This window comes from Rana temporaria, chromosome 12 (assembly GCF_905171775.1).
Source record: "Rana temporaria chromosome 12, aRanTem1.1, whole genome shotgun sequence".
Taxonomy (NCBI): Eukaryota; Metazoa; Chordata; class Amphibia; order Anura; family Ranidae; genus Rana; species Rana temporaria.
This window is the reverse complement of record NC_053500.1, coordinates 106,107,144-106,130,156: the sequence shown is the minus strand read 5'-3', so window position 1 is coordinate 106,130,156 and position 23,013 is coordinate 106,107,144. Positions and strand designations below refer to the sequence as shown.

At 46.1% G+C, this 23,013-nt stretch overlaps 1 protein-coding gene across 1 annotated transcript in view; it reads left to right on the top strand.

The window, feature by feature from the left end:
- Nucleotides 1-1,534: 1,534 nt before the first annotated feature.
- UBE2O (ubiquitin conjugating enzyme E2 O) overlaps nt 1,535-23,013 on the top strand; it is a 92,040-nt gene continuing 70,561 nt past the window's right edge. Inside the window, exon 1 of the mRNA XM_040330096.1 lies at nt 1,535-1,979. Within this exon, the coding sequence (XP_040186030.1) occupies nt 1,599-1,979 (381 nt within the window). The 5' untranslated portion in view covers nt 1,535-1,598. The remainder of the gene's footprint in view (nt 1,980-23,013) is intronic.

The following is a 23,013-nucleotide window of genomic DNA, read 5'->3' as shown; positions in this document are numbered from 1 at the left end:
TGCTGAGAAGCCGGCTGCGCTTGTCTGTCCCCTCAGGCAGATTTTGCGGTCTTTTTTGCAGCGCTAAAACGGTCACACAAGGCCAAACAAATTCCAAGAAGGCCGCCTGAAAGTGTAAAAAAACAGCATAGGACCACAAGAAAATGGCCGCCGAGCTATATAAAGCGCGACTTCGGCAAAATGGCGGCCATTGCGCATTTAAAAAGACAGTGACACAGCAAAACAGCACAGCACAAAATTCACATCCCAGCACACAAAAAGGCCCTGTAGTAAACACACACAGCCCCCTGCAGTGAACACACACAGCCCCCGCTACGCACACAGGTCCAGGTGTATAGGAGACCCCAGAAAACCCCCCCATCACAGCCGCTACCCAAATGGGAGAGGAAATAAGGGAGAGAGGAAAGCAGGGCAAGCCCTCAGTCGACCTCCCAGGGGAAAATTCCAGCCATACCCCCTTGCCTGAGCAAGGGGCCACTACTTACCCGTCCTGCGACCACCGGCTGGAGGTATCCCAGACAGAACCAACGTCCGCTAAATGGCATGGCTGTCGGCCATACACACTGTGACAAAGCCATAAAAGACCGGTCATACGTGTGCCCTAGAACAAAATGTTCCCCGGCCGCCCCTGGAGCAACGGAGCCTGTCGTGGACGTCCCAAAGCTGAGCTGAGGGCCGGCACACGCTCGATGGCCGAACATGGGGGGGCTACAAGAGTCAAGACCCAGCCTGTCACCCAGTTGGCTGTTGATAGAAGAATCACAGGATTCAAAAATGCAGGAACAAAATAATAAAAATCTCCAGAGTACAGGACTCCAGAGTGCCTGACCTCTCCTGTCGTTAGGCAGAAAAAAACTGAGGCTGCTAGAGCAGGGTGTGGGTTATGCCCAGGGAGCCACGCCCTCTGGGAGGAGCTGCACTAAGGAAAGGTTGTTAAAGCTTTAAGGCTCCATTCACACCTAGGCGTTTTTACGCCCGGCGCCCGACGCTATTGCAGCCTGAAATACGTTGCAGCAAATCGCGGTACAATACGCCGCGTTCAGGTGTGAATACAGCCTAAGTGCTGTAAATTCTGCCTAAACTCTCCTGGAAGGAAGGTGCATAACCCTACTGTCAAAGGATGCTGTGTCCGTCCATGAACGGAAGAGAAATGAGAATGCTTACAGATAGAAGTGGAATAGTAATTTTTAATAGCATCAAAGTAAAAATATACATGCTGTTTTGCTGTTTATATATATATATATATATATATATATATATATATATATATATATATATATATATATATATATATATATATATATATATAATTATTTTAATAAAAGAGATGTATTTTAAGGATTGTGTGCAGTCCTGTATTTGCACTAATCCAAGGCTCTCCCTATACTCAGTGCTGTAATGCAGAGACCAGCCACAGTCCACATGTCCTCTCTACAGGTCCCCTGACAACAGAGAGCTCATGGTTTCCCTAGCAACAGCATCCCTGCGCCTTAACAACGACGTGCAGCGTGGTGATGTCAGCTCGCCCGTACGCTGACTTTTCCTTGGTAACCGCCCAGGCCAGCGGCAGAGCTTGTGTTCTCTTCCGGACAACAACAATGGCGGATAGTCTGTCTTCTCCCGTTACCGGAGACTCGCCTCCCCTGTCCGGCAGCAATGGCTCTCAGCGGCTTCTCTTCTCGCACGACCTGGTGTACGGTACTTACCGGGGCCAGAGCCGCTTCGCCCTGGTCAGGCTCATGCACGGGGAGGAATCGGAAAGCGAGGAAGATGAGGAGGAGGTGGTGGTGGTAACGGCGGAAGAAGATGATGCCGCGGGGGGCTTGAGAAGAAGGGACGGCGGAGTAGAAGGTGGTGTACAGGAGAGTCCCGGCACGGACACCGCCGGTGAGGCCAGCAGGTTCGGGCCCCTGAAGAGAGGCTATGTGCGGGTCCAGTGGTACCCCGAGGGCGTCCGGCAGGATGTGAAGGAGACCAAGGTAGTCATTGCAGCAGCTGCAACACCCATTGTGATATGAAATGATGGCCATATGGGGTGTGTGATCCTGGCCATAGGGGATGGATGGGGACCCCGGTGTGATCCTGGCCATAGGGGATGCATGGGGACCCCGGTGTGATCCTGGCCATAGGGGATGGATGGGGACCCCGGTGGGATCCTGGCCATAGGGGATGGATGGGGACCCCCGGCGGGATCCTGGCCATAGGGGATGGATGGGGACCCCGGTGTGATCCTGGCCATAGGGGATGCATGGGGACCCCGGTGTGATCCTGGCCATAGGGGATGGATGGGGACCCCGGTGGGATCCTGGCCATAGGGGATGGATGGGGACCCCGGTGGGATCCTGGCCATAGGAGATGGATGGGGACCCCGGTGGGATCCTGGCCATAGGGGATGGATGGGGACCCCCGGTGGGATCCTGGCCATAGGGGATGGATGGGGGACCCCGGTGGGATCCTGGCCATAGGGGATGGATGGGGACCCCCGGTGGGATCCTGGCCATAGGGGATGGATGGGGACCCCCGGCGGGATCCTGGCCATAGGGGATGGATGGGGACCCCCGGTGGGATCCTGGCCCTATGGGATGGATGGGGACCCCCGGCGGGATCCTGGCCCTATGGGATGGATGGGGACCCCCGGCGGGATCCTGGCCCTATGGGATGGATGGGGACCCCCGGCGGGATCCTGGCCCTATGGGATGGATGGGGACCCCCGGCGGGATCCTGGCCCTATGGGATGGATGGGGACCCCCGGCGGGATCCTGGCCCTATGGGATGGATGGGGACTCCTGGCCCTATGGGATGGATGGGGACCCCCGGCCGTTTGGGATGGATAAGGACCCCCGGCCATAGGGGATGGATAAGGACCCCCGGCCATAGGGGATGGATAAGGACCCCCGGCCATAGGGGATGGATAAGGACCCTGGTGTGATTCCGGCAGCCATAAGGGATGAATGGGGTCTAGGGAATGAATGGGGACTCTGGTCATAGGGGATGAATGGTGACCCCGGTGTGATCCTTGGCCATAGGGGATGAATGGGGACCCGGGCCATAGGGGATGGATAAGGACCCCCGGCCATAGGGGATGGATGGGGACCCCCGTGTGATCCTGGCCATAGGGGATGGATGGGGACCCTGGTGTGATTCCGGCGGCCATAAGAGATGAATGGGGACTCTGGTCATGGGGGATGAATGGGGACCCCGGCCATAGGGAATGAATGGGGACTCTGGTCATATGGGATGAATGGGGACCCCGGTGTGATCCCCGGCCATAGGGGATAAATGGGGACCCCTGTGTGATCCCGGCCATAGGGGATGAACAGTGATCTTGGGTATTAAAAGAATCAGAATTTATTACAAGTCTTTTGTTTGTCTTTGTAAATGCACAGAAACAGCATTGCTATGGTGGGTATGATTGAGACAGACAGACTTTTTTGGGGATCAATCAGAAGCACGCCATCTGTTGTCTCAGGATGTCTCAAGGCTTTAATACAATGTGATTATCCACCATGTGGAAAGTGTATTTTTGCAGTGTCATCGTATTTTCTTTTGATCTGCAGTATGACGATTATCATAGAAATAACACAATCCCTGATTTTCTCTTGGATTCCCTCAGTGTCTGATGTTGAAGCACAAAATGGTCCTCTGTGCAGATCTTATTCTGTTTGACTTTTATTACCTTTCTTCTAGCTTTCGTTTCAATTATGCATCCACCAGGGCTTTGTGGATTACTGTGTACTTCCATCAATAAACATAACTATGGCGTCATCTTTTTCCACTTCTCCAAGATACCATATCATAGTTCTTGTCCGCGCCATTCTTCCCTTTTTTTTTTTTTTTCTCGCTTTAATTTTCTATAGCTGAATATTATGCGGGTTTCTGTATCTTATGAAGTAACATTTATAATCTTTATATTACATTTATGATCTGTTTCCTCTAGAGAAACAAAGGTTGATCAATAAATCTGACGCACATCCGGACAGCAGGGATCCCTTCTGCTTGGGACATTTGCAGGGATTTTAGGATGCCATTAGCAAGGAATGAGAAATTCCCTTGGGTGGCCTCTGTCTCCCTAAAATGTCACCTTTTGACTTCTGGATGGTTAATGAACAAAGACCTCCCCCATGCCATGGCGATGTCTTGGTCATTTTGTGAGATGTGCTGACACTAGAGCCGCACGATTAATCGGTAAGAATCGAAATGGCGATCTTTTTCCCCTTGACGTTTTTCAAAACGGCATGTCGCGCTTCTCTCGAACAAGTGCAGAGTTCTCATAGCTGAAAAAACAAAATCCGTGCAGCCTGCCAAGTTTTATTACAAGTGAATAAGTAGAAACAAAGTATCTTTTCAATCTATTATCAAAGGAAAGAACTACGGCGTGTAGATGAAGGAAGTTTAACAATTTAAAGACCAAACCTTTTCTGAGATTTGCTTACAAGTAAAAATCATTATTTGCTGCTAGAAAATTACATGGAACACCCGAACATGAGATCTATATTTTTTAGCAGTGACCCTAGAGAATAAAATGGTGGTTGTTGCAATATTTTATGTCACACTGTATTTGCGCACCGTTTTTTCAAACGCAATTAAAAAAAAATACACTTTAATGAATAAAAAAATAAACCGTAAAGTTGGCACAATTTTTTTTATTTAATTTTTTTGTATATTGTGAATGAAGATGTTGCACCACGAGAATCGTGATCTTCTAATAGAAAAAAATCGTAATTCTCATTTTGGCCAGAATCGTGCAGCTCTAGCTGACACTAAGATTGCTGTTTTTGGTACGTTTTCTGCTTTATTGGTAACAATGATGGATTACGAAAGATAAAATTAATGAGTTTCTTTTTTACAAAAATGCATTTGATCCTTGGCAGATGGAACTGTAACACCGTTTGACCTTTTGGCTGTCATTAAATGCTTTGTTACCACTGTGGGTGGGGCTAGGGTGAATTTGAGGCAGATAACGCACACAAAAATAGATACCCAAACATCCTGTGCAAGTACTAACTTTCTGAAAGTTGTCATTCGTGTAGAACTAGGTGGATCTCTCTGCATGATGGTGCTCAGACCTGTTAATAGGTCAATTGGGTACGCCACACAATTTTTGGGAGGCCGGGGTGGTATGCCTCACCCAAAGTACAGTGGTGGAACTTGCAGCCAGATAACATTGTTAATGTTTGGAATAGGCTTCTTACATTGTTGGTATTGGTTTTATTTTACCACTTCATTACTGGACACCTTCACCCCCCTTCTGCCCAGGCCAATTTTCAGCTTTCAGCGCTGTAACACTTTGACAATTGCGCAATCATGCAACACTTTACCCATATGACATTTGTATCTTTTTTTTTTTTTTTTTAATATATACTTTATATACTGCTACATGTCTTTGGTTAAAAAAAGTTTTATATTGGTTTTTGTGAAAGTTATAGCGTCTACAAACTATGGTATACAGTATTTCACAAAAGTGAGTAGACCCCTCACATTTTTGTAAATATTTTATTCTATCTTCATGTGACAACACTGAAGAAATGCCACAATGTAAAGTAGTGAGTGTACAGGTTGTGTAAAAGTGTAAATTTGCTGTCCACTCAAAATAACTAAAATTTAACAAAAAATTTCAGGAACAAGGGCCTCCTCCCCACAACCCTGGCCGGTGGTTGTGGGGGGTCTGCTGGCGAAGGGCCTATCTTTTCACCAAAAAAAAGTGTAGTGTAAAAATGACAGTAGCCAGTTTTTGACAAGTCCCTATTTTATTTTTTTTAAAGGTCCCCCTAAAGAAAATCCATTGTCAATCACGCCGTCACTGCCGACCCCACAAAAAAGGCAAGGGATAAAAGAATCTCTGCTCGTGAAGACTCCCGCCATCTGCCTGCTCTGCAGTCTGACCGTTCTTAAATCGCCAAGGGGCAGGGCCACCCGGCAACTTCACCTGATGGCACCGCCCCCTGTGATGTCATTAAAACGGTGCATGCTAGGGTGCTGACGTCGTGATTGACGATGGATCTACACTGGGGGATGTCCCCCCCCCCCCCCCTTTTTTTTTTTTTTTTTTAAATAAGTCCTTAGTGTGTAAAGTGTAAAAGTAAGTAGACACAATGTATCCCATACTTATTCAGTTGGGGGTATCTGGGGGGGGGGCCCTTGTTAAGGGGGCTTCCAGATAACAATAAGGCCACCCCAGGCCAGGTTTGTGGGGAAGAGGGCCTTCTCCCCATCAACATGGGGACAAGGTGCTTTGGGGGGGGCATGGGGCTTGGTGTGGTTTAGAAAGGGGGGCGCTCGTGTGTTTTCTTTTTTTCCTGACTTGCTGGGCTTTATGCTTGGATAAGGGTCTGGTATGGATTTTAGGTGGGACAGTGGTGTGCCCCAGTTAATGGTACTGATTGGTCACCGTGATCACATGGTACAGACAGGGCCAATCACAGAGATTTACACACTAGTACACATCTAGTGGAATCACTGAAAGCTATCCATTGTGTACAATTGTCATGTGATCTGCTGTTTTTGCTCAGTGAGCAGAGCAGAGCAGGGCTGTGGAGTCGGAGTCGGGGGAAATTTTGGGTACCTGGAGTCGGCAAACAATGCACCGACTCCGACTCCTACTAAATTTAGATTGGAATTAAAAAAAAAAAGCAAGTTTAAATGTCCCAATTCACAAAAAGTTATAATTAATGACTTCTCTACTGTAAGAATAAAGACCAATGCATGCAGTGCCTCACGTAACCGCAAAACGAACACGTTAAGTGACCATGAAGAAGCATGCTTTTCATGTGCTTCACTATATGGCACGCAACGCACAATTAGGAGCTGCAATACTTATACTTTCCATAGTGTTGTGTCCTGCTTTTACAGGGAACGCATGTTAGAGAACCAGTAAGTGCCCAAATAAAAAAATTCCAACAGGAGTTTTATAAAGCACTAAAAGAAGTTGAAAAGTATGATCGTTCATCAAAACTTACTGTTGAAGAAGCCATCCTTGTTTATCCAGAGATCATTAGTGATGTGGCCAGAATAGTTACTGCAATGCCACCCACCCAAGTCAGTGTCGAAAGATTATTTTCAGCCCTAAAAATAATAAAGTCTGACTTAAAGCGGGGGTTCACCCTATTAAAAAAAAAAAAAAAAATTTTTTTATTCTAGCATTACATTCGGCATCGTAGCGCGAGCTACAGTATGCCGGTCTTACATTTTTTATCCCCGTACTCACTGTGCTATTCTACATTGAAGATTCCGGGGAATGGGCGTTCCTATGGTGAGAGAAGGTGATTGACGGCCGGCCCTGGCACGTCACGCTTCTCCGGAAATAGCCGAAATAGGCTTGGCTCTTCACGGCGCCTGTGCGCAGGCGCCGTGAAGAGCCGAGACCTACTCCGGCTGTCTTCGGGGAGCGTGACGTGCCAGAGCCGGCCGTCAATCATCCTCCCTCTCCATAGGCACGCCCATTCCCCGCGGGAGTCGGAATCTTCAATGTGCAATAGCACTGTGAGTACGGAGATAAAAAATGTAAGACCGGCATACTGTAGCTCGTGCTACGATGCCGAATGTAATGCTAGACTGATGTGAAGGAGGGTGAACCACCGCTTTAAGAGCCTCTATGAAAGAGCATCTGGCAGAGGCAATTCTCTTCCTTAGAACTCTACATTGAATTGATTTGCATTTGCTAAGCCTATAACTACATTTCAAGATTAATATAAACCATTTCTAGGTTTTACAGATTTTGTTTTTGGTTCATTATAGATAAGCTTTGTTTTTTGTTCTAAAACAACCAAATAATGTGGTTTGTATTTTTGAACTGGTAAAAATCCTGTTCCTGATGTTTTTTTTATAAAACTTTGTTTTCATTGTGTTTGTCTTTTGCTTAAACTGTACAATACAGTAGACTGTTGGCTTCCCAGCCAGTAGTCCTGTGGTAGGTTGCGTTTCTTTCCCTCAAGGAATGTATAAAATACATTCGCATATTAATACAGAGGAGTCGGAGTCTGAGTCGGAAGTACATAGAACTGAGGAGTTGGAACATTTATCTACCGACTCCACAGCCCTGGAGCAGAGACCTGGTACACTGATCTGCCGTCCAGCAAGTGACAGATCGTGCCACAGATCAGCTTGATCTTGGGAGGACGTCAACAGAGCTCCTGCCTCCCGCTCAGCTTTCATTCGTCTATAAGCTAGGGGGGAGGCAGTTAAGAGGAGTAACCAGAAATTCGATAAATGTGGCCATAGACGACTAGAATTTTTGTTGAAAATTTTTAATTTCAAGAACATTCGGTTTTCTAATCCTTAGGAAGGCCAAATTGACATTTTGGTTTTTCAGTCGAAAATTTTGAAGGAGCATGATGGAAAATCGACAAACATTTTCCAACAGTGTGGTTATTTGGTAAAATCCATTTGTTCCAAAATGGAATGGTTAAAGCAAATTTTTAATTACATTTGTAAAGTCATCAAATGTACTGAGAATTTTGATCATGTGTTCAACTAAAACAAGAATTACCAGCACTAGGGTACGGCAAGCCAAACATAACTGAATAGTCATCTTTTTTTAGAGCCCATTCACACGGCGGCCCGACTTTGGATGCGACTCGGCAAGGCGACCTGAAGACGACTTGTGAGGTGACTTGCAAAATGACTTCTGTATAGAAATCAATGCAAGTCGCCCCCAAATTCGTACTTGCGTCGCTCCTATTACAACAGTTCTATTGAACAGAGCGGGACCCAACTTGTCAGGCGACTGTTGCAGCGCAGCCCCCAGTGTGAAAGCACTCGGGAGACGACGGCTGGTTAACCACTTAAAGACCTTGGGTGTTTTTCAGATTTGGTGTTTGCAAGACTAAAACAGTTTTTTCTGCTAGAAAATTACTTAAAACCCCCAAACATTATATATATATTTTTTTCGAACACCCTAGAGAATAAAATAGTGGTTATTGCAATACTTTTTGTCGCACCGTATTTGCGCAGCGGTCTTACAAGCGCACTTTTTTGGGGAAAAATTCACTTTTTTTAATTAAAAAAAATTAGACAACAATAAATTTGGCCCAATTTTTTTATATATTGTGAAAGATAATGTTACGCCGAGTAAAATGATACCCAACATGTCACGCTTAAAAATTGCGCCCGCTCGTGGCATGGCGTCAAACTTTTACCCTTAAAAATCTCGATAGGCGACGTTTAAAAAATTCTATAGGTTGCATTTTTTTTGAGCTACAGAGTATCTCTAGGGCTAGAATTATTGCTCTCGCTCTAACGATCGCGGCGATACCTCACTTGTGTGATTTGAACACCGTTTTCATATGCGGGCACTACTCGCGTATGCGTTCGCTTCTGCGCGCGAGCTCGTCGGGGCGCTTTAAAATTTTTTTTTTTTTTTTTTTGTTTTCTTATTTATTTTTATTTTATTACTTTTTACACTGAAATAAAAAAAAAAAAATTGATCACTTTTATTCCTATTATAAGGAATGTAAACATCCCTTGTAATAGAAAAAAGCATGACAGGTCCTCTTAAATATGAGATCTGGGGTCAAAAAGACCTCAGATCTCATATTTAGACTTCAATGCAAGGAAAAAAAAAAAAAAAAATTGAAACTGTCATTTTGTTCAAATGACAAAAAAAAAACTGTCTCTTTAAGACGCTGGGCGGGACTGACGTTTTGACGTCACTTCCGCCCAGCAAAGCTATGAGGACGGGTGGGAGCCATCTTGCCCTCACTCAAGTCCTCACCGCTCAGGCTGCAGCATCCGATCTCCTCCGCCGCTACGGTAAGTGGCGGAGGGCGCGGAAGAGCGGCGGGAGGGGGGGGGGCCCCTCTCCCGCCACGATAACGGCGATCTCGCGGCGAATCTGCCACGGAGACCGCCGTTATCGTTTACACGGCCGCCCGCTGAAAAGATGGATATCTCAGTTGTGGCAGCAGCTGCTGCCGTTACTGAGATATCCATCTTTAAAAAGAGGACGTACATTTACAATACGCGGGTCGGCAAGTGGTTAAAGAACGTGCATGCAGGAAAACCAGTAGCTAACCGACTCCCGATCAGCACTCTCTGCCAATGGCAGAGTGCTGATAGGCGTTCAGACCTGAAACTGACCAAATGACGCACATGGCTCCTGTGCAAACACGTACCAGAGCTGCAGCAGAGAGAAATGAACCGGCTTCATAGAGATCCGGTCAAAATCTCCTGTTATGGCGAATTGCATGCGGAGATCCCAGCCTTAAACTTCTCCGCAGCTTTGTCCATGAACTGTCTGGTGTGTTTCTTTGGCCTTCATAATGCTGTTTGTTCACTAAGACCCCTTTCACACTGGGGAATTTTTCAGGCGATTTAGCATTAAAAAAAAAAAAAGCATCTGAAAGAAGCTGCATCTGCAATCCCAATGTGAAAGCCAGAGTGCTTTCACACTGAGGCGCTGCAGGGTGTCAAAGTCCTGCAAGCAGCTTCTTTGCAGAGCTTTAGGAGCGGTGAATACACGGCTTCTAAAGCCCCCTTCCCATTGAGGGAGCTTTTTTTTTTAACGTCAAAGCGCCTGAAAAACGCCCGTGTGAAAGGGGTCTTGGCGCTTTACCAGCATTTTTCGGGGCTGGCAGTGTGAAAGGGCTCTGAAAGCACTCAGGCTTTCACATTGGGATTGCAGATGAGGCTTCTTTCAGGCGCTTTAAAAAAAAAGCATGTAAACGCCAAAACGCCCCTGTGTGAAAGGGGCCTAGGGTTCTCTAACAAATCTCAGAGCTTAAAGCGGTGGTTCCCCCTTAAAAACTTTTTTTTTATTCCACTGCCCCCCCCCACATTCCATCACGATTAAGGCACATATTTTTTTCCAAAAACAAGCTCTCCCCCCATCGCGTAAGCCGCGTCGCGGTTGGCGAAAGGAGCCGAACGGCGAGTCGGCGCTATACTGCGCATGCGCATAGACGTTCGGCTACTTTCGCCAATCGTGACGCGGCTTACGCGACGGGGGAGAGCTCGTTTTTGGGCAAAACGTCAATCAACAGCATGTGAGGAACGCCCACTCCCGCGGGACTCGCAACCCGGATGCACGGGTGAATATGCTGTAGTAAGGTATGTACAGCAGGAAAAAAAAAATATGTGCCTTAATCGTGATGGAATGTGGGGGGGCAGTGGAATAAAAAAAAGTTGTTTTTAAGGGGGAACCACCGCTTTAAAGGAATAGCCAATTTTGACATGACAACATTTAAAAAATGTCAAGGGGGGTGTGAATACTTTTTCAAGGCACTTTACTCTTCTGCATTTGAAATGGCAGTACAAAGAGTGAGGACATGATGTAACCCTTAGGCCCCTTTATACTTGTAGTACTTTATTACATGTACTAAAAGCTGTATGAGTACCTTTTTATTGTGTGCGGTGTGTTTGAACGATGTGTTGAAGCACTACTGGTTACAGAATTCTGGTAGTACTTTTGGCATAACATTGCATCATGCCACTAATCCAACATTGCAGGAACATACGACACAAACGTAATGATCCGCCTCCGTATGTTTAGCGGGGATCGCTCTGTTGATCCCTGCTGAGCTGGCGGATGAAAGGGCGGTCCCCGCACACTGTGCAGGGACCGCCCTGTCTTTTCTCCCGTCTCCCCTATGGGGGGGATCGAATGAACACGGACCGTATGTCCGTGTTCATCCGATCCGCAGACGGAAGGAAAAATAGGGTTTTCTTCTGTCTGCAAAATCGCATCTTTGCGCTGACACCCGCAATCTCATAGGGACCAATGTATGTCCCTTTTTCATCCGCAAACGGATAGATGAAAAAGCGGACATACGGTCCGCACGCGTGAAAGGGGCCTAAGGTGTAATAGGGAATGCTGGGTTTGCCATTGCCTACTTGTAATTTTGTAATGTTGCTAACCTAAAGCAAAGCATGGAGATCGGGAAAGTCAGTTTTCATCTGCAGAATTGTTTTTTACTTTTGTCTTAGAAAACATTGAAGCCAGAGGGCCAGTATGACGGCATGGCAAGTAACTTTTTGTATAGAGAGAGGTCCACACTAACAACTTTTAAAGAGGAAGTAAACCCTGAAGGGTTTTACTTTTCTCTTTGTTCAAAGTAAAAGCATAATGGGCTACTATGCATTGTATAGTAGCCCATTATGTACCACTTACAAGCAGAAGAAGCCCACAATGTCACCCTTGTGTAATCGTGTCCATCTTCATCCCCTCTTCCTTCTGGGGCCGTGGACTCCGGCTCTGCTATTGGCCGGAGTTGTGTGACATCACTCCCGCGTGGCACGGATGCCAGCGTATATGTCGAATATCTCCTAAACCGTACAGGTTTAGGAGATATTTCCAGTACCTACAGGTAAGCCTTATTATAGGCTTACCTGTAGGGAAAAGTGGTTGTACAGGATTTACAACCACTTTAAAGCAGAGTTAAACCCAAAAGTGGAACTTCTGTTTATTTGCTCTGCCCCCCCCCCCCCCCTTCCTCTCGGTGCCATGTTTGGCACCTTTCAGGGGGTGGGGGGATACCTGTTTTTGACGGGTCACTGTCCCCACTTATAGGAGACTGCACCGCCCCTCTGGAATTTTGGTGGCCTCCGCCGCAATCGGAGCAGCGCTCATGTGCAGTAGGGAACCATCTGAAGCGGAAAGGCTTCTATGCCGGTTCCCCTTAGTGGAGATGGCAGCAGCTGATCCAAAGATCTACTGGGGTGCGGACATCGCAGGCTCCCTGCACAGGTAAGTGTCCCGATATTAAGTCAGCAGCTACAGCATTTGTAGCTGCTGACTTTAAATTTTTATTTTTATTTTTTTCCCCCCAGGCTGTAATGCCTCCTTTTTAAGGTTTCGGTAGTAGGGATGAGCCAAACACCCCCCTGTTCGATTCACACCAGAACAGGCAAAAAATTCATTAGAATACCGTGAAAGTCTATGGGACACGAACATGAAAAATCAAAAGTCCTAATTTTAAAGGTTAATATGCAAGTTATTGTTATAAAGTGTTTGGGGACCTGGGTCCTGCCCCAGGGGACATGTATCAATGCAAAAAAAAGTGTTAAAAACGGACGTTTGTTCGGGAGCAGTGCTTTTAATAATGCTTAAAGTGAAACAATAAAAGTTAAATATTACTTTCAATTTCGTACCTGGGGCGTGTGTATGTATAGTATGCCTGTAAAGTAGTTTCCGTGTTTAGAACTGTCCCTGCACAAAATGTAATTTCTAAAGGGGTAAAAAAAGTAATCTAAAAATACTTGCGGCTATTAATGAATTGTCGGGTCCCGGCAATACAGATCAAAGTCATTGAAAAAACCGACAGCCCCCAAATCAACAACCAGGCCCTTTGGGTCCGGTATGGATTTTAAGGGGAACTCCGCACCAAAAAAAAATGGCATGGGGTTCCCCCAAAAATCCATACCGGACCCTTATCCGAGCACGCAACCTGGCAGGCCACAGGACAAGAGGGGGGGTGAAAGAGTGCCCCCCCCCCCTATGTGAATTGGTAACGGGGTACATTGTACCTCTACCATTTCACAAAGAAAATGTAAAACAATTGTAAAAAATAGACACAGCTGGGCAAGTTCTTTATTTAAATAAATAAATTCCAGCGATGTATTCACGTCGATGTACAACGATGATCCATTCTCCATCGATGACGGGATTACACTGCTGGAATTTTATTTTTTAACCCCTTCCTTACCGGTGCATTGTAAAATGACGCCGGTAGGAGCCCTCCATCCGGGTGGACTTCATTTTACGTCCTTTGTTCCCGGCAATCTAGGGCGCGCGAGCGGCGACGCTCGGGACTCGGCGCGTGTGCCTGGCGGCCGCGATTGCCGGTGATTATGGCAGGAGTGTGGATCTGTGTGTGTAAACGCAGAGATCCACCTCCTGTCAGCGGTGAGGAGACCAATGCTGTGTTCCCAGGACAAAGGAACACACATCGGTCTCCTCCCATTGCGAGTCCCCTCCCCCCTACAGTTAGAACACACTTTAAAAAACATTTTAACCCCTTCAGCGCCCCCTAGCGTTAACCCCTTCCCTGCCAGTCACATTTACACAGTAATCGGTGCATATTTATAGCACTAATCGCTGTATAAATGTAATTGGTCCCAAAAACGTGTCCGATGTGTTCGCCGCAATGTCACGGTCACAATAAAAAATCGCAGATCGCCGCCATTACCAGTAAAAAAAAAAATAAAATAAAAATGCCATAAATCTATCGCCTATTTTGTAGACGCTATAACTTTTGCGCAAACCAATCAATATACGATTATATTTTTTTTTTTTTTTTTTTTTTTTTTTTTAAATTGTCGCTCTTTTGTTTATAGTGCAAAAAATTAAAATCGCAGAGATGATCAAATACCACCAAACGAAAGATCTATTTGTGGGGGGGGGGGGGGGGAAAAAAAGATTTAGTTTGGGTACAGTGTTGCATGACCACGCAATTGTCATTCAAAGTGCAACAGCGCTGAAAACTAAAAATTGGTCTGGGCAGGAAGGGGGTGAAAATGGCCTGTATGGAAGGGGTTAAATAAAGGACTTGTCCAGCTGTGTCTGTCTAACACATTTTTACACTTTGAAATGGTAGGGGTACAATTCACATGGGGGGTGGGATCTGGAGTTCGCCTTTGTTAAAGGGGGCTTCCAGATTTTGATAAGCTCCCCGCAGACCCCCACAACCACTGGGCAAGGGTTGTGGGGATGAGGCCCTTGTCCCCATCAACATGGGGACATCCTCCCCATGTTGAGGGCATGTGGCCTGGTATAGTTCAGGAGGGGGGCGCTCTCTCACCCCCATCTCTTCCCGGCGGCTTGCCAGGTTGCGTGCTCAGATAAGGGTCTGGTATGGATTTTTGGGGGGAAACCCACTCCATTTAAAAAAAAAAAAAAAACAGTGCGTGGTTGCCCTTGCTATCCATACTGGGCCTGGTATGGAACCCAATGCTTTTTTTTTTTTTTTTTTGGTTCGGGGGTTCCCCTTAATATTCATACCAGACCCAAAAGGCCTGGTAATGGACTGGGGGGGGGGGGCTGCCGTTTAATGTAATTCATTAATAGCCGCGAGTAGTTTAAAATAGAGGCAGACCGATATATCGGCCGATATTTGGCCGTTTTGGAGAAATCTGCATCGGCCGATATTTAACATGGCCGTTAGCGGTGCCACGGCTCCGGAGCTAGGCCGAAGCCCTGGCCTTTCCTGATGCTGTGACCGTGGCGGTCACAGCATCAGGAAAGGCCGCGGCTTCGGCCTAGCTCCGGAGCCGCGGCCATCTTGGTACACCCAGCTCGGCAGCCAACCAGAAGGCCCGTAACAGCAAATTGGCGGCCGCCGCCGACATCCTCCACTGTAAAAAAAAAAAAAAACGTCCCGTGCGCCCTGCCTTTGCCTACAGAGCCCAGAATGCAGCGCGCAGCACGTCAGGGGACCTTTTTTTTCAGAGTGAGGATGTCGGCAGCGGCCGCCTCCGATTGGCTGTTACAGGCCCGCTCTGCATTCTGGGGATTGTAGGCAGAGGCGGGGCAGCACTCAGGGCCAGGGACAATGGAGCTTTCTTGTGCTAGGAGATGCCTGGAGGCTGAAGTGCTCCGCTGGTGGGCATTGATGAGGTGGCACTGTGGTAGTAAATGACATTATGCTGTACTGGTTGGCACTGATGTGGCGATGCGCTGGTTGGCACTGATGTGGCGATGCGCTGGTGAGAAGCACTGGTGGGCAATGATGGGATGCACTGGTGAATTGGTGGGCATTGATGAGGTGGCACTGATGGGCTGCACTGTTGGGCACTGAGGTGGCACTGATGGACACTGATAGGCTGCACTGGTAGGCACTAATGAGGTGGCACTGGTGGGCACTAATGAGACACTGACAGGGTGCACCCCACCTCTCCACCCTAAACAATTATCTCCTCTCCACCCTAGGTTTTTTGAGATGAGGGGAAAAAAATAAAAAAATCGGCCTAAAATATTGGCCGCAAAAATCGGCCACACATCGGCCACACATCGGCCATCAGCCGCCCCGATTTCCAAATATCGGCATCGGCCAGAGAAAAACCCATATCGGTCTATCTCTAGTTTTAAATTACTTTTTTTTCCTTTTAGAAATTACATTTTGTGCAGGGACCGTTCTAGACACAGGAAACATGGGCTATTTACAGGCATACTATACACACACCCCAGGTACAACATTTTAAGGAATATTTCACTTTTATTGTTTCACTTTGAGCATTATTAAAATCACTGCTCCCGAAAAACAGCCTTTTTTTTTTTTTTTTGCATTGATACATGTCCCCTGGGGCAGGACCCAGGTCCCCAAACACTTTTTATGACAATAACTTGCATAGTAACCTTTAAAATTAACACTTCTCTTATTTATTTTATTTTTTTTATTCTCCCATAGACTTTTACCGGTGTTCCACGGCTTTTCGAATTTGCCCCGAACACCCCAAATTGTTCGAACGGGCGAACAGCCAATGTTCGAGTTTAACATAAAGCTCATCCCTATTCGGTAGTAACAGGTTTTCTTTAAAGATGAACTCCAGGTATGGATATTTTCTACAAAGGTCCAAGTTGGACTAATTTTACCTATGTAACGATGTATACACCATATCTGGCCAAGGCCCTTAGAAGCTGAAAATCACTGTAGTATACATCAGTATTACAGGGACCTACACTTGCTTCTAGGTCTGTCAAGGAGAAAAGGCTGTATGCTATGTGCACACCATATCTCCTGTGCTAATAAGCACACGTTTCGTCTAATGATATAATGCATCTTACCTAGCACTCTATTTCCCATATATCCCCAAGTAAACAGACATCACCAAAGCTTGCATCTCGGCTCCATCAGCATGACTGCCCTCTGCCCAGCATGCTTGGCTTTTTAGTCCCTGACCCTTTTTTTTCAGGCGGCTTCGGCGTTCGGCATAGCTGACAATGTGTAAATCACCCCTCCAGGAAAAATCGCGGTACAAAACGCCGCTCTAAGGTGTGAATGCAGCCTCAATGTTAAAATAAACCTAACCTTGAAATTGGAATGATCATTTCTTTGTCAGTGGGCAAATGTACAGAATCGGCAGGGAATCAAATGCTCCCCCCCCCCCCCCCCTACTGTATGTGTGTAATATATATTCTCTCGAGTGTTTCAGCACTTTTTTTTTGTGCTAAAAATGCCCCCCTCGGCTTATACTCGAGTCACCTTTTTGCGCCTGATCTCCCAGAATTTGGGGACGCGGTGCCGGCCATAGGTCCCCTGGACCACATTGGCAAACATATAACCCCACTCTCCCTCTACAAGTGTGCAAAGTTTGTTGTCCAGGGGACCTACGGCCGGGGATCACTGGTTTTTCAAAGTTGGGCACCCCTTCCATAGACTCCCATGTTAAACGGCAATTTCTCTGATAAATTTACCGTCCGTAGGTCCCCCTGGATCCCAAACTTGGCACACATGTAACCCCAGTTTTCCTCTACAAGTGTGCTGTCTGGGGGACCTACGGCCGGGGAGCACCGATATTTTTTTTTTTTTATTCTCAAAGCCAGGCACCCCTTCTATATACTCATGTTAAACGTAAGTTTAGTCATGGGCACAGTGAGGCATGCAGATGGACACCCAATACGTTTTCTCAGTTTTTTGTGGTAAAATTAGGTGCCTTGGCTTATATTCGGGTCGGCTTATACTTGAGTATATACGGTATATTAAAAAAAAAAAACACACGCACACCGAATTATTTCTATTTATTTTTTTATATCTGTATTTGCCTGGAGTTCAGCTGTAGATTAAAGCTTTAACCTCTTGCCGTCCACGCTATAGCCATTCTGGCTACAGCGTGGACCTGAATTTCCGTGAGGACGTCAATAGACTTCCACCCATGCTCGAGCGGCCTGCGTCTGAGACTCGCTGGATCACAGGTCCCAACCCCTTACCACGTGATTGGCTGTCAGCCAATGACAGATGATCATGTGATGTAAACCGAGCCGTAATCGGCTATTTTTTCTCCGGCAGAAGACAGCCGGACATCGGTCCCGATCAGGGAGAGCTGCAGACAGCTCATCTGTGCCGCCTATAATGCCCACAGTGCAAAATCTAAGTCACTAATTAGTGCCTCAAACGGTGCTGCCTGTCATTGTCACCTACAAGTGCCCATCAGTGCCGCCTCATCAGCGCTTATCAATGAAGGAGAAAAATTACATGTTTGCCAAAAAAAATAATAAAACATGTTTTGTTTTTTCTCAATTTTCCATCATTTTTTTTGTTTAGCAAAAAAAAAACAACCCAGAGGTGATCAAATGGCACCAAAAGAAAGCTCTTTGTGTGGGGAAAAAATTGGGTACAGCATTGTATGACCGCAAAATTTTATTCAAATTGCATCGGCGCTGAAAATTGGTCTGGGCAGGAGGGGGGGTTTAAGTGCCCAGTAAGCAAGTGGTTAAAGAGTAGATTTTGAGTGCTTGCTTCTCTGATTTTTCTTTTCTTTTTGGTTCTTGCACGGTTTATTAAAGATGGATGATGCAGGGAATGTGTGATAAGGGACTTCATAATCATTATATAATAACGAGGAGTATATTTTTTCGGGGTGTGGTGTTTATAAAAACGAAACTGATGGTGATGGATCCACCTACATTTGTGATCGTAGATTTTGAAGCCACTTGCCTGTTATCTGTTCCAGGAATGAAATGGGTAATACTATGTGGGTGCGGGACATGGCAGTACTTGGCATGTTCACATGAGTGTGCAGAAATCACCCCATTAATATGAGAGTAATAGTCTCACATTCCATCGCATGTCTCATCACTTTCCTGTCTGTACTCCATTGCAGATGTTGTAAATATCTTATCAGCTGTGTAGTCGCTGTGATAATCTGAGGTTACAAGAAGGTCAGACAATTGCACGCTGATTAAAATGACTTTTATAGAAGATTACAAGCTTTATCTCGCTGGAAGAAATTAAATCTACTGCAGTATTAGTAATGGTACTTGTTGTTGCATTAGATCACACATCAACATGTAATTGATTTGCATTTGTTTGAACCTTTGCTTTTTCATTGGCATCCCCCACTTTCACGTGGTACTCGCGTACCCAACCTCTTTTAAATCTCTAATGGCAGATAATAAAAAATTGATAAATCCACAAATAGCAGCATGTTGTAATGGCTAGAAATACTGTAATATATTTTTCTCAAGATACAGCGAGTGAAGTGCTTTGTCGCACTGTTTGGGAATGTTAATCTGCATTGTGTATTTCTTTTTATAGCTAGACTACATATGCTGCATCATTGCTAATCGTACACTAAAGCTGGCCATAGACTGTTAAAAGCTCGGTTCAGCAGGAACCAACTGGGTTTCGAATCATGTATGGGCAGGTTAAATCTATTAGGCCTCATGCCCACGGACGTTCTTACAGCCACTTTTATTTATTTTTTTGCAGCTTAAAAACGTCTCCATGTTCGCCTATGGCCTCGTGCCCACCATGACGTTTTTGAGCTGTAAATGGCTGAGCTGTTTTTAAGCTTAAAAAAAACCCAGGACCAGTGCGTTCTGAAGCTCCAGCATTGGAGACGTAAAGACGTCTGACGCTGGCAACGGGTGTTCAATGCGATTTATTGAGGCTTAACTCTGTGTTAAGCTTGTCTGGCGTTTCTTTCTCTATTCAAAATCAATGGTTCCCTATGGAATCCCTTTTGATTTGAATAGAGGTCGCACCAGAAGTCGGATCAAGATGATCCGACTTGCAGGGGGGCCCTCTTGTGCGGAGAATCTTAAAGGGGAACCCTGCGAAAATGATAAAAAATTAAAATTGGCATGAGGTTCAACCCAGGATGATACCAGACCCTTCGGTCTGGTATGGATCTTAAGGGGAATCCCCCACACCAAAAAAAAAAAACGGCGTGGGGGTTCCCCCAGGATCCGTACCAGACCCTTATCCGAGCATGCATCCCGGCAGGTCAGGAAAGGGGGCGGGCGAGCGCGCCCCCCTCCTAGACCATACCAGGCCACATGCCCTCAACACACCTTGTCCCCATGTTGAGGACAAGGGCCTCTTCCCGACAACATTGGCTGTTGGTTGTCGGGGTCTGCGGGCGGGGGGCTTATCAAAATCTGGAAGCACCCTTTAAGTAGTAATCCCTGTGCTTTCCCAGCGGGGACGGCTTCCCCTGCCAGGAGGACACAATGACTTTGCGGGAGGGATTCCACCCATCAACACTTACTGACTGTGTTTGGGGAATCGAGCGACTTTCTTTCCTACATCCCATGGTGATGCCATCATTGAACTATGGTGATGCCATCGTTGAATGTTCCATTTGAAAGTCCTTAAAGCTGACCTCAATACTACAAGAGAATTGGTATTGTTACTCGACTCTTGGTGTATTTTGTGTTTCTTCTACTTCTGTGCAGTAATTCGGTGTAAAATCTTGCCTCTGTGCAGAAGCTTCCTGTAATAATGACTGCTCACTGCTGCTCTCTCTTCTCGTGTGGGGTTACTGGTCTTGTCTCTGCACCCTCCTGTGGTTTTCTGTAAGCAGCATTTAGTAGGTGGAGCCTGCTGGGCCCCTCCCACTGCGCTACTGTCTGCACAGACTATATACAGCACAGCGATGTTGCTAGTGCCTTGTGAAAGTAGTATCTGGGCGTGTTGTGGTATTTGATGAACACAACATGGATTTATATCCTTTCTGTGGCTAGTGAGAATTATATTTAAATGAAAGTTGTTGCGCCCAGACTTCAGCATTAGAAATTGTTGGATTGACATCCCAACATTTCGAATTTTACGGTTCAATTTAGGGGAGCTTAGAAATGTGTCTTTGACCACTTCACTACCAGGCACTTGCACCCCCTTCCTGCCCAAGCCAATTTTCAGCTTTCTGCGCTGTCGCTGTTTAAATGACAATTGCACGGTCTTGCTACACTGTACCCAAACGGGGGTGTGTTTTTTTTTTTTTTCTCCCTCCCCACCGATGGGGCAGCTCTGATGGGCATTCCTGCTGGCACTGGTAGGCATTGTGGTTGGGCACTGGCATTTCCCTAGTGGTATAGGAGGGCATACCTGGTGGTCCAGTGTGCTGGCCCTCCCTGGTGGTCCCGGAAGCATTCTGGTGGTCCTGGGTGGGCATCTGAGAAGGGGGCTGCACTGATAAACAATCAGCACAGACCCCCCCCCCCCCTTGCCAGGAGAGCAGCCGATCGGCTCTCTTTGGGCACTGCTGCATAGAAAAGTGTTTTTTTTTTTTTTTTTTTTTTTTTTACTTTTGTGTATAAAATGCATGAAGGTAAACCAAAAAAAAAAACCTTGAGCCTTTTCAACTACTTTGAGGCCTCGTGCACACTGGATGTTTGGATGTACAGCTGCTGTTTTTGGCTTGAGGCTTTTTATTTTTTCCCTGTAGCCAATAAACTCCCCATTATGTTATCCTATAGGCTGTTATCAGCAGGATTTTGTCAGGGGAATTTTATGGCTGGGGAAAAAAAACAAAAACTAGTGGGTTTAAGAGGAGTTTTTCAGCTTTAAAAAACGCTATAACTCTGATAAAAGCTTAAAAATTCAGAAAAACTTGGCTTTTCTGCATTTTTGAGCCAAAAGATTTATTTATTTTTCCTAAAAGGACGCTACTGAAAACTCATTCTACAGCTAACTCTGTTGGCTTTTTTTATAAGGTCCAGTGTTCATGAGGCCTTACTGTTGGTTAGAGCTGCAAGATTCTAGGAAAAATGAGAATCGCGATTCTTTTGCTTAGAATGAAGATCACGATTCTCAAAAACATCTGTCAGGCTATTAAAGTGGGGCATGTGATGAGTGAACTTTAAAATACCGGCAACCACTATCCATTATAATATATTATGAATTTTACCGCTACCTGTGTTCCTGGTTTCTTCCCCTGGATGACAGAAGCAGCTCTGCAGTGCATGCTGGGGCTTGTAGTCCCAGCCCAGATGCCCAGGATCCCATGGTGTTAATGGAGGTGCAGTGCATGTTGGGACTTCTATCACAGGCTGTAATGAACATGCAGCACATGCTGGGAATTGCAGTTCTATCACAGGCTGTAATGTAGGTGCAGCATATGCTGGGACATATAGTGCCAGTCCAGCTACTCAGGACTCCGGGCTGTAATGGACATCCTCTCCTCCTCCTCTCCTGTTATAGCGTCTACAAAATAGGGGATAGTTTTTTATATAAAAATAAAAAATTATCTGGTAATGGTGGCGATTTATTATTGTGACTGCGATATTGCGGAAAACATATCGGACATTTTTGACACTTTATTATTTTGGGACCATTGTCATTTATACAGCGATCGGTGCTATAAAAATGCACTGGTTATTGTGTAAATGGCAGTGAAGGGGTTAACCAGTAGGGGGCGAGGAAGAGGTTTAAGTGTGTCCTAGGGAGTGATTCTAACTGAGGGGGCTGGGCTGCTAGTGACACAACAGTTATCACTGCTCCTGATTTACAGGGAGCAGTAGACCAGTGTCCTGTCACTAGGCAGAACAGGGAAATGCCTTGTTTACAAAGGCATCTCTCTGTGACACGACCACAGGAAACCAGCAGACACACAGCTCTCCTCGTTCTTCAGCTCCGGGGACCGATCGCGGGACTCCAGCGGCGATCGGGTCCTGCGGTCACGGGTTTTAGGGTGGAACTCCGCTTTAAGGGGGCGTAGCAGGGTGTGTGTCCTATGCCTGTATACTTTTGCTGATGGGTGTCCCTTGTTCCCATCTCAGAAAGTTAGGAGGTATGGTGGAAATGTTCCTCTGCATAGAACAGCATTAAAAATTTAAAATGGGACACGGCTGCATCCAGGGCTTTCATTTTGGATGAAATATAACCGGTACGCATGTACATTTTTATGCTGACATGTACATAGGGGCAATGAGCGAGGGCCTTATTGGTCACTGCTGAAATGTCAATAACAATGTGTTCTTGCACACTCTTGGTTTGATTGAGCCTTTAATGCAGTGCGTGTTTCATCCATGGATGACTGCCGAGGACCATTGTGTGCGAGGGCCATAGACTAGACCAACAGGTCGTAATCTGCACCAATTTATGTTCTGATATTGTCAGCCCTAGCAGCGTTAATGTCCCTGTA